The 12,203-nt window shown below is 39.2% G+C and overlaps 1 protein-coding gene across 3 annotated transcripts in view; it reads right to left on the bottom strand.

The window, feature by feature from the left end:
- The window catches only part of luzp2 (leucine zipper protein 2), a 91,297-nt gene extending 85,817 nt beyond the window's left edge, over window positions 1-5,480 (bottom strand). For all 3 annotated transcript variants that reach the window (XM_060878519.1, XM_060878520.1, XM_060878521.1), the window contains exon 1: window positions 5,239-5,480. In XM_060878519.1, coding sequence (XP_060734502.1) covers window positions 5,239-5,300 — 62 coding nt within the window. In that variant the 5' untranslated portion in view covers window positions 5,301-5,480. The remainder of the gene's footprint in view (window positions 1-5,238) is intronic.
- Between the last annotated feature and the right edge of the window lie 6,723 nt (window positions 5,481-12,203).

Here is a 12,203-nt window from a genome sequence, read left to right as displayed (position 1 = left end):
ACTTATTAATGTAATTCTAATAAAATAAACTTCAGCTTAATAAAAATAATATTAATATTAAATTAAACATTATAAAAATGCCAGCCTCTTCTTACCCATCCAGTGTGCAGTAATGAAACAGATCAATAAACTTATTCATTAAGATAAATATTACCTTACTGTGTATGTTTACTCCACGGTGGGAGTTTAGCATAGTTTGGATGAATAGGATTATTTTCTAGCAGAAATATTTGCTCTTTTAACGTTGACGAGGTGAACAGCTCGACACTGTCCGTGTAGCCGGGCGGGTTAGCTAGCTAGTTCAGCTGATGCGGTTTGTTGACGACTTTTATGTCACTTTTAAGTTATAAAAGATCTTTTATAGTTGTTGCGCTCGATGTCCTGGAGTTCAGCGTCTTCACTGCTGCAATCCTCTCTCTGGCTTTTGGAAATCGATGCACTTTAATTTCTGAAATCCAGTTTGTTTCTGACCCGAGGAGAAAATCCAATATCTAAACAATGCTATCCTAATTTTAATTTGGGAAACACAACTTTAATTAAGGTGCATGGTGTCTTAGTGCCTCCAGGGTTGGGGGTTCAATTCCCACCTCCACCTTGTGTGTGTGGAGTTTGCATGTTCTCCTCGTGCCTCGGGGGTTTCCTCTGGGTACTCCGGTTTCCTCCCCCGGTCCAAAGACACGCATGGTAGGTTGATTGGCATCTCTGGAAAATTGTCCCTAGTGTGTGATTGCGTGAGTGAATGAGAGTGTGTGTGTGTGCCCTGTGATGGGTTGGCACTCCGTCCAGGGTGTATCCTGCCTTGATGCCCGATGACGCCTGAGATAGGCACAGGCTCCCCGTGACCCGAGGTAGTTCAGATAAGAGGTAGAAGATGAATGAATGAATGAATGAATGGTCAGATGAGTCGATCCGATGGAGAAATGGATGTGATCCCATTGGCCAGCAGCGGGCAGCCACTAGAGGGCCTCGGAGACAATTTGGCTTATGACTAAGCAACAGAGAGCACAAAATACACACAAATAAAAAACAACATGGTCAGAAACGTCAAAGACGAAGATTTATCTGATGATTTCAAAACAATGTGAATTTCTTGTCCTCATGCCATCACTGCAGTGTGTTTTAAAATTGTACCTCATTTAAGAGCAAAACTGTTTATTCATCTATAAAGAGAATGAAGAACCCTAACCCTGTTTCCTTGTTCCACATCAAATCGTATTTTGGAACCTAAGAATCTTTACTTATCTGTTGTACAAATAAAGAATGTATTATTTTTTCTTTTTTTGTGTGTGTGTATAGTAACTGGTCTACAAACTCCTAATTACTGCTCAGTATTTTCTACTTTACATCTAGAACCTGTGCAGAGTCCTAAAGAGATCAGAGTTTATTCGTTCTTCAGAAATCAGCTTTAAGCGTTTCTTAGCTTCCAAAATTAGGTCTGACCCAGAACCCTTTCTCACAGACATGCAGAACATTTAAGAAGACGTTCAGCAGAACCTACAAGAGCTCTAGATTCGAACATTTTAAGAGATAGATTCTGGATTTCAAAGGGTTCAATTATTATTATTATTATTATTATTATTATTATTATTATTATTAGGGTTCAAGTGCGAAGCGCTGGAAACCTATTGTTTTTGCTAGGATTTTTATTATTATTATTATTATTATTATTATTATTATTGTTGTTGTTATTATTATTATTATTATTATTATTATTGTTGTTGTTGTTGTTGTTGTTGTTGTTGTGGTTGTTGTTTTTGCTTTGAATGATCTATGAACAACGTCTTTTCCCATCAGAAAGACTTCCTATAAGGAGCTAAGAAACCTCGACAATACAGTGAACTGAAGCCTTACTATCAACTGCCAAGAAGGAGAAAGAACCAGAATGAAAACTCTGCATTTCTTCCAAGGGTTCATTAGATAATGAAGGGTTCTTAGCTTCTAAAACATTTTCTCACGGAATCTCTTTCTCTTTCTTTCTTTTATTTGTTTTATTCTCTTTTTTTGCTAGAACGAGGAGTTTTTTGAGGTTCTTAAAGGTTTGAATTGTTTCTGTTTTAAATTGAATGCACAAACTCAACAGACATTTATGAGATCTGATGAGAAAACTAAACTAATAAAGAAAAAGTGGAATAAATTTAGTGTGAAAGTGAAAGGTGTGTGAAGATGCAAACCGAATCCTCCAAGGACCACGACATGAAAGTCCGAGCCAGGATTTAATTATCTCAGAAACGAGCAAAAAGTCCCTTCGCTCAGCTTTTGGCTGCTTTCACCGGAGTGAACTCTCCTGCTGTGACGGCGTTCGCTTACAGGCCGCGTCAATCGAGCATTTACATGTGGTTGCCATAACAACAATAAAACATCACATCGAGGTCTGACTTGTGTCAGAATCCAAAACGGAACGCTTTAGAAGTTATCGTAAGCATCGAGGTCGTTAAGAAGCGGCGTGTGGTGAGCTGCTCTGTCCGGGTGACGACCGTCACGTCATCATTGTCTCCTAACTTTAAGGATGGAAATAAACACCGTGGCTTCTTTTACCAGTGAAATACCGACAGAATGGGTGGCCGTGTCGCATCACCTCACGTTTATCTGTTGAGTTTAACGACTGCTACATCTATATCGCTTCATTTCTCATTTCATATCTGACAAGCGATGCAGTGAAGTGGAGGGATTTTGCCAGAGGAGGCTGCCAGGATTTCGTCTACATCAAAGCTGGAGTCATCACAGCGAACGTGAGATCCCACGGGAGGTGCTGCGGGTGTGCGTGCGAGCGAGCGGAAATAAAAAGGAGTGACGGGTGAAACGATGGAGTGAAGGTGAGCTCCAACGATGCTGACGTGAGCCTGAGGTATTTGAATAAAAGAAGTTCACGACCGTGTTGAAGGTGAAGGAAGTCGCTTTCAGCTTCTGATTGGTCGGAAGGTTTTCTGTCAGTAGCGCAGAAATAACATACCCTTTCTAATAAGGTCTGGTTTCTATAGCAACATCGCATGAACGTGTACAGCGCACGCTCTGACGACGATAAACTACAAATCGTTGGAATGTGTGTGTGTTTGTGTCTGATGTGTGGAAGGAGTCTCCAGCGTCAGATCTCTGTAACAGTCAGACGTGAAACTGTGAAGTTTTACACAAGTTGCATTTTGTTTAAGAGACAATAAAGAGACTCCGGTGAGGTTAAGACTGTTTATAGCTGCTATAATTTAAGCGAGAACAAATTCTCCATAACATTAAATAGATAAAGTGCATTGTGTTGTTCTTTAATAAATAAAAACACATATAGTCTCTGTTACTTTTGCTGTTCAGGGAAAATAATCCACTCTGGTGTTAAACTGAACAAAAAGATAAATAACATCAGCGCTGATGATGGAAGAGGTGTGAATGCAGGAAAAAGAGCTTTCTTCTTCTTCTTCTTCTTCTTCTTCTTCTTCTTCTTCTTCTTCTTCTTCTTTTTCTTCTTATCCTTCTCCTCTTTTTTTTTTGTAACGCCAACACAGATGAACGCTGGATTCCATCAGGATGATGAGTCATATAATGAGTCTTTACCCAACCAGAGTACATTTGGTTTGTTATCAATAAGTTACTTCATCTATATTAATGACGCATGCATAGTTTATCAGCAGGTGTTCGTTATTAATAATTGATAATAACTCATCTGTTTATGGTTTATGAGCATGTTGAAGGTTATTACAGCTCTTATGAGGTTCACATCCTCAGTGTCAGGTGTTGTAAAGAACACATGATGGTGATGGTAGATGATGATGGATTGATGTTCTTCATGCGTTCCTGAGTTCACTGTGAGGCTCAAGGCTCTGTGTCAGACTCACACAAGACTTAATGTAGAGTATATAAGAGCCTACGAGCCATAAAACACTAAATGAACTTCCTACAGCAGCGTCCTGAAGACTTTTATTCCTATTATGTCTGTGAAACGACTTCCTGTTGTCACTTACGCTATAGCAGCTATAAACACTCGCTCCCTCACCAGCTGATTATTCGCTCAGCATCATCATCGGAATACAAACATTTTTTATCCGTACATGCAGAGCTGTTGCTATAGAAACTATAACGTATTAATTATGTCCTCCGGCGTGTCCACATGCTGCTTTAAACACGTCAGTAAACATTTCGGTCTCTCCGTCAAAAGCAAGTTATAATATTGCGAGAATTTACATTTCCAAATAATCTATTGTTTAAATATTAAAGCTTTTTCCTTAACAACATTGTTTTGTAAATGTTATCTGTCTATAAACTGTTTTGTATCTTAAACCAAAAATATATATATACATAAATATATAATATATTTTTTCTGGTATTAGATATAATAGTAGATGACTGTAGATATATAAACAGTATATAGGTCTAATAAAAAAAATCTATAAAGGTGCAGAAGAATAAAAAAAATCTCAGAGAATCGATAAATTCTGTGTAAATCATACAAATAGCTGCGAAAGCACCAGATTACAAGACACATGAACTGAAACTGTTCGTCAGGATGCAGCGGCACTTTCCCGACCCCTCCCTCCAAACCAGCCACAATTCATTCATCTGCACTGTTTTAGTCTTTCGCTCCTTTGGATTCGTCCCAATACAGGACATGACATGTCCCCGAGGACCAAAGTCAACGCTAAAGTCTTCTCCGATCGCCTAATTAGCGTCTTCTCTTCAATATATCATCCTCCAGAGGATCGGAGGAGAAGAAGAAAGAGAAGAATGAAAAAAAAAAGAAAAAAAAAAGGATTTAATGAATCGCTACTCATTGAGCTGTAGAAGGAAAAGAAAGAAGAAAAATATTCACTCTGTATGTAACCTTGTCTCTGTTCCAGGAGAACAAGCGCATATATCCACACACACACACACACACACACACACACACACACACACGCACACACACAAATTCACAGTCCGGATAAAATCAGGATGGAAAAGTTAAGCCGCTGATCTGTGATCAGATCTCCAGGAGATCAGGATCATTCCACAACATCTCAGAGATGAATGGAATCCACCATCATCATCATCATCATCATCATCATCATCATCATCATGATCATCATCGTCATGCACGCAGTCAGTGTGTGTGTGTGTGTGTGTGTGTGTGTGTGTGTGTGTGTGTGTGTGTGAGTGTGTGTCCCAAAAAAAATACCCAGACATAGATCTGGAATGCAGAGTACGCAATTAAAAAAGAAAGAAACAAACAAACAAACAAAAAAACAGAAAATAAAGAATCATTAAATCTGCACTGACCTGCTGTTGAGGCTGAAATCAGGCAGGAAGAGAAGGATGCAGACGGCGCCCAGGAATTTCATCTCTCGCTCTTTTGCTCTCCGTGTGCTCTGTGTGTTTCTTATCGTTCTGTTCTGTTCTCCTCGCTCTCTCCGTCTCCTTCCCTCCTCCCTCTCTCTGCTCTCTCGCTTTCTCTCACTTGCGTGCTCTCAGCGCAGGCGCTGTACAGCTTTAAGCAGTGTGTGTGTGTGTGTGTGTGTGTGTGTGTGAGAGAGAGAGAGAGAGAGAGAGAGAGAGGGAGAGAGAGAGGTGTTGCAGGTTTAAATAACAGTAAAAGCGAGACACTGGATCTCACAGACACACAGACTGAGATGGACAGAGAGGAGGAATGATGAATGATGTCATCATCAATGCAGCTGCTATCAGCTCTAATGGTTTAAGAAGCTCCTCTTGGACCTCTTTAAACTCAACTGATCCACAAGGGGGCGCTACGATACTCAAGTAGCCTTTATTTGTTTGAACAGCTGAAAGATTGCTTTATTTCTCACGTTTCTCATTTTTTCAGTCATGCTGTTTATATTTTATAGAAAAGATTTTGGTTCCTTTTGACACTTATGTTATAGCAGCTAGGAACGGTCTTACACTCACCAGCCGAACTTTACTCTCTATCCTCGTCATGTTACCATAGAAACCACAACGAAATGTAAACTCTGTGCTGAAGATGTGCTTCCAGTTTTCCCTTCGACTGGTACACAGAGCTCACGCTGGAGACTCCTTCACCATGTGTTATGTACAGAAACACATTTTCCCTTGATTTATTCTTTAACCTGTTTATGTAGAGCGTTTCTCTGCACACGTCTCTTCGATATAATACCATCATGTTCATTTCTCATCACGTTTCTCACTTCTTCTCTTACAAGGTTTGTTCGATTATCACCAAATCTGGATCACAGCACCATGAGATGAACCTCAACAGAGCTCCTGTCTTGGATATTTGATATGTGTGAAGCTTCATCCATAACATACAAATGAATTTCACAGGAAGTGAAGCGAAATCTCAGCTCTGGCTTGAAAGACTGCCATCAGTTTTTGTTTAGCTTGTCAAGAACAAGCTCTGATGTTTGGTCTTCTTCAGTCTTGGGTTTTATGTTGGAGACCCAAAAAGTGCTTGGCCCCTTAATCGCTGCTAGCAGCTACATTCACTTTATTTATCACCTTTTTCTTCCTTGTCAAGTATCCTTTAGGCTTCTATGTGAAGCCCTATAGCAGACATGTTAAAAAAGATTCCAAGTAGATTCTTTTTAAGAAGGAGAGCCAGTAACAACCCAAAGAAAACCTTTTGGATAAATTCTTTTTCTTTCAGTTTACAGGTATTTGTTGAGGAAAATGTCATCATATTTCATCAGTTTCTCTGTCTGAGTGAAACTCCAGGGGTTCTGGCTAGTTGTGTGCCCTTGTTTTATTTTTATTTTTTCTATGGAAATGTTTTTGTTTTGTTTTTTTCTGAAATGCTATCCGCCGTCCGTGATGTCGGAACTGATGCTCGGGTGAGTCAACAGAGACCGCGGAGAGATTCAGGACGTGTCTGAGAACAGCCAGACTTATTATACACGTCTCTACATTGATATAATAGAATTGAAATTGGAGTGCGGTGGAGAGCCTTGCTCGGTGAGCCTCGCTCGGAGAACACGGCAGACTCGAGGTTGGGTTGATTGTGATTGTGGATACAAAGAAAACATAATGAAAGTAAACTAACAGACGTCTCTGTTCCTGAAACATGTGGAGTTGATGGTAAACATCATTCATAACCCTACGAGAACCCTCGTCTCTTCAGTCTGCCTCTTTTATGTGACCCGTAGCTTTAATTAAAGTTCGTTCATTTATTCATTCATCTTCTACCGCTTATCTGAACTACCTCGGGTCACGGGGAGCCTGTGCCTATCTCAGGCGTCATCGGGCATCAAGGCAGGATACACCCTGGACGGAGTGCCAACCCATCACAGGGCACACACACACACACACACACTCACACACTACGGACAATTTTCCAGAGATGCCAATCAACCTACTATGCATGTCTTTGGACCGGGGGAGGAAACCGGAGTACCCGGAGGAAACCCCCGAGGCACGGGGAGAACATGCAAACTCCACACACTCAAGGAGGAGGCGGGATTCGAACCCACAACCCTGGAGGTGTGAGGCAAACGTGCTAACCACTAAGCCATTGTGCACATTAATTAAAGTTGTGTTTCCCAAATTAAAATTAGGATAGCATTGTTTAGATATTGGATTTTCTCCTTGGGTCAGAAACGAACTGGATTTCAGAAATTAAAGTGCATCGATTTCCAAAAGTCAGAGAGAGGATTGCAGCAGTGAAGACGCTGAACTCCAGGACATCGAGCGCAACAACTATAAAATATCTTTTATAACTTAAAAGTGACATAAAAGTCGTCAACAAACCGCATCAGCTGAACTAGCTAGCTAACCCGCCCGGCTACACGGACAGTGTCAACGTTAAAAGAGCAAATATTTCTGCTAGAAAATAATCCTATTCATCCAAACTATGCTAAACTCCCACCGTGGAGTAAACATACACAGTAAGGTAATATTTATCTTAATGAATAAGTTTATTGATCTGTTTCATTACTGCACACTGGATGGGTAAGAAGAGGCTGGCATTTTTATAATGTTTAATTTAATATTAATATTATTTTTATTAAGCTGAAGTTTATTTTATTAGAATTACATTAATAATTTATTTTAGGGTCCAGACGTCTGAGACCGTTATCAAAAAGGTATTTTTCTGCATTCTTCTGTAAAATAATACTAACTGTTTTATTCATTCATCCATTCATCTTCTACCGCTTATCCGAACTACCTCGGGTCACGGGGAGCCTGTGCCTATCTCAGGCATCATCGGGCATTAAGGCAGGATACACCATGGACGGAGTGCCAACCCATCGCAGGGCACACACACACTCTCATTCACTCACGCAATCACACACTACGGACAATTTTCCAGAGATGCCAATCAACCTACCATGCATGTCTTTGGACCGGGGGAGGAAACCGGAGTACCCGGAGGAAACCCCCGAGGCACGGGGAGAAATCGAACCCCGACCCTGGAGGTGTGAGGAGAACGTGCTAACCGCTAAGCCACCGTGCCCCCCTAACTGTTTTATAATAAATAAAAGTGTGAACTTTATATAGTGGAATAGAAATAGTGTAGAATTCAGAGTCTTCAATATCTATTTTAATAAATATATTCATGAATGTGAAGGAATCATATATGTAAAAATAAACAAACAAACAAATAAATAAACCTGTGGTCATATTCTGTGTATATTTAAAGCTAAAAATATTATTTTTATTTCACGTCTTATTTCAACTCATTAATAAATCAAACCAAACCAGGTCCATATTGTAAGTTGAGGAAACTATAAAAATATAATTAAACAACTGAGGAACTCTTCAGACCTAAAGGATTTAACCCTTCGCTGTGGTGATTATTCTGATTTATATCCTGTGTCTCCTCACTGAAGCTGATCTGTGACTTTACTCCTGTTGTGGTGTTTAATTAACTAATTAAACACATGATAATAAATTGAATAACCATCATTTCTCCTCACTTTCGCCTGCTGGTGTCTTTAATAACGGCTCGGTGCCACCTGTAGGCTGAGGGCAGGATTACACACAACCTCGACGCTCTACATCATGGCTTTTATTTCCCAATTTAACTTTAATGTAAACAAAGAAATAAAAATCTTAGAATTTTTTTTTTTTAATCTTAAATTTTTTTAGCATTTTAACTCAACTTTAAAGATTTAGACAGAAAAATAGATATAAAATAATAAACATTAAGAATCATTATAAAATAGGCCAAAAGTACAATTATTTTGTTCCATACTTTTATGTAGATTTTTTTTATGTAGATTTTTTGTAGATGCAAAAGTTTTTTTTTTTTAAGTGCTAATGTCATTATTTATTCTTTTTAACACAATATAACATTTATTAAGTAGAGCATTTTGTTCTTTTTGTCTTTCATATCTCATTTTTATAATCCACTAACTCAATTATTACTCATTTTTCTGGCCTAGAATTCTCTCTCACTCACTCATTCATCTTCTACCGCTTATCCGAACTACCTCAGGTCACGGGGAGCCTGTGCCTATCTCAGGCGTCATCGGGCATCAAGGCAGGATACACCCTGGACGGAGTGCCAACCCATCGCAGGGCACACACACTCTCATGCACTCACACAATCACACACTACGGACAATTTTCCAGAGATGCCAATCAACCTACCATGCATGTCTTTGGACCGGGGGAGGAAACCGGAGTACCCGGAGGAAACCCCCGAGGCACGGGGAGAACATGCAAACTCCACACACACAAGGTAGAGGCGGGAATCGAACCCCCAACCCTGGAGGTGTGAGGTGAACATGCTAACCACTAAGCCACCGTGCTCCCTATTAAATTATTGACACGGTCACAAAGCAGCTTTACAGAAAAATTATAAATTAATTTAAAATAGATTCATTTCTAAGAGGTAACAACCACAGCGATCCCATGTAGACCATCTTCAGCAGCAGTGAACACCTCATAGTGAGGAGACTGTGACCAGAATCAGGGTCAGGCTGGTCCAGTGGTCCAAAGCGGTCGAGAGAGAGAGAGAGAGAGAGAGAGAGAGAGAGAGAGAGAGAGAGAGAGAGAGAGAGAGACATTTATGGCTGGTGATCAAACCAGTGATCCTCTTAATCATCATCCAGTTATCTGATGGTGCTCATGGTGTGTTATTCATTTTTCTGGTAGAACCTGCATTTTCTATTTGTGATAGCGAATCCTGAGTGTTGAGTGATGCGTGTTGAGTGTCTGATCTTGTTCTTACTTATCTGCCTAAAGTTCTGACCTTGGAGTGACATTGATGCTAGCTTGGTCATTTTCTCGCCTAACTGCACAAGAAGCCTTTATCTTTCTCTTCAGCCTGGGAGTCCTTGTCCAGGTGCTGGCCTTATTATTTATTTATTTATTTATTTATTTATTTTGACCATTTAATTTTGTTCAGCATTTTCTACTAACACAGCTCTGGATCTGTTCTGAAGCGCCTCAAAATAATGGCGAACATAGGAAGTGCAGATTAAATTAAGTTCAGTAGCTGACTTTGAAAGGCGGCGAGCGTGTTTCCTGGATCCTGCCGTGACATCTGTTCTCATAGCAATTTTCCTCCTGTGACTCTGAGCGCTTATGCATTGTTAATAATATTGCAAGGTTCTTATGATAGTTGTGTCCTCATTTTTCTCTTCAGGACATAAAATAAACGTAGTGTGAATAGATGAACAGATGAACAGATGAAGAGAGGAACAGATGCCTCAACCTCTCTGAAGGACATTATTCTTTCCCAGGCACTGATCTCTCATTCCCGCTCTCTCTCGCTCACCCACTCCTTTTGTCTACAAAGGGAATAAGAGATGTAGACGAATGGCACGGCAGCGTAGCGAGGAGCCAGGAGGTCATCCGGTCCTCGGAGCCATGCGATCGGAACGCAAGACGTGATTGCAAAAGAGATGGACTACACAAGACAGGGAGTGATGCAATAAATGCATGATAAATGTATTCCATTTTCACATTTTAAAGTCAAGTGATTGTCGATTTTTCTATTCTATTTGTAAATTTAGCACTCGGCTTGATGGTGAATGTGATCACAACACTAACACTAATCTGTCTCAATCAAACATCAAACCATCTGGAGTGAAGCAGATTCCAGTCAGCTTGAGACTGGTGTCAGGATTCACACATCTACACTCACTTTAACACCTACACTGTAGTGTTTAACCTTCTCTCAGCGCCATAACTTAATTTATCAGAATCAAGGAGAATCCCTGAAAGTCACACCAGCTTTACACCAGTTACAAATCTATACTATATTAGACTATACTAGACTAGACTAGACTAGATTATACTAGACTATAATAGACTAGACTAGACTAGACTAGATTATACTATACTATACTATACTAGACTATACTATACTATACTATACTACACTACACTACACTATACTATACTACACTACACTACACTACACTACACTATACTATACTACACTACACTACACTACACTACACTACACTACACTATACTATACTACACTACACTACACTACACTATATTATACTACACTACACTACACTACACTATACTATACTACACTACACTACACTATACTATACTACACTACACTACACTACACTACACTATACTATACTACACTACACTACACTACACTACACTACACTACACTATACTATACTACACTACACTACACTACACTATATTATACTACACTACACTACACTATACTACACTACACTACACTACACTATACTATACTACACTACACTACACTATACTACACTATATTATACTATACTACACTACACTACACTACACTATATTATACTACACTACACTATACTACACTACACTATACTACACTATATTATACTATACTACACTACACTACACTACACTATATTATACTACACTACACTATACTACACTACACTATACTACACTATATTATACTATACTACACTACACTACACTACACTATATTATACTACACTACACTATACTACACTACACTATACTACATTACACTATACTACAGTATATTATACTACACTGTACTACACTACACTATACTACACTACACTTCACCATATTATACTACACTATACTACACTACACTACACTACACTATATTATACTACACTACACTATACTACACTACACTATACTACACTATATTATACTATAATACACTACACTATACTACACTACACTTCACCATATTATACTACACTATACTACACTACACTACACTATACTATACCTTATTATACTACACTATACTATACTATACTACACTACACTATACTACACTATATTATACTATACTACACTACACTATACTACACTATATT

Source organism: Tachysurus vachellii, chromosome 9, assembly GCF_030014155.1.
Source record: "Tachysurus vachellii isolate PV-2020 chromosome 9, HZAU_Pvac_v1, whole genome shotgun sequence".
NCBI lineage: Eukaryota > Metazoa > Chordata > Actinopteri > Siluriformes > Bagridae > Tachysurus > Tachysurus vachellii.
The sequence above is the reverse complement of the archived record's forward strand: the minus strand, read 5'-3'. Positions and strand labels throughout refer to the sequence as shown.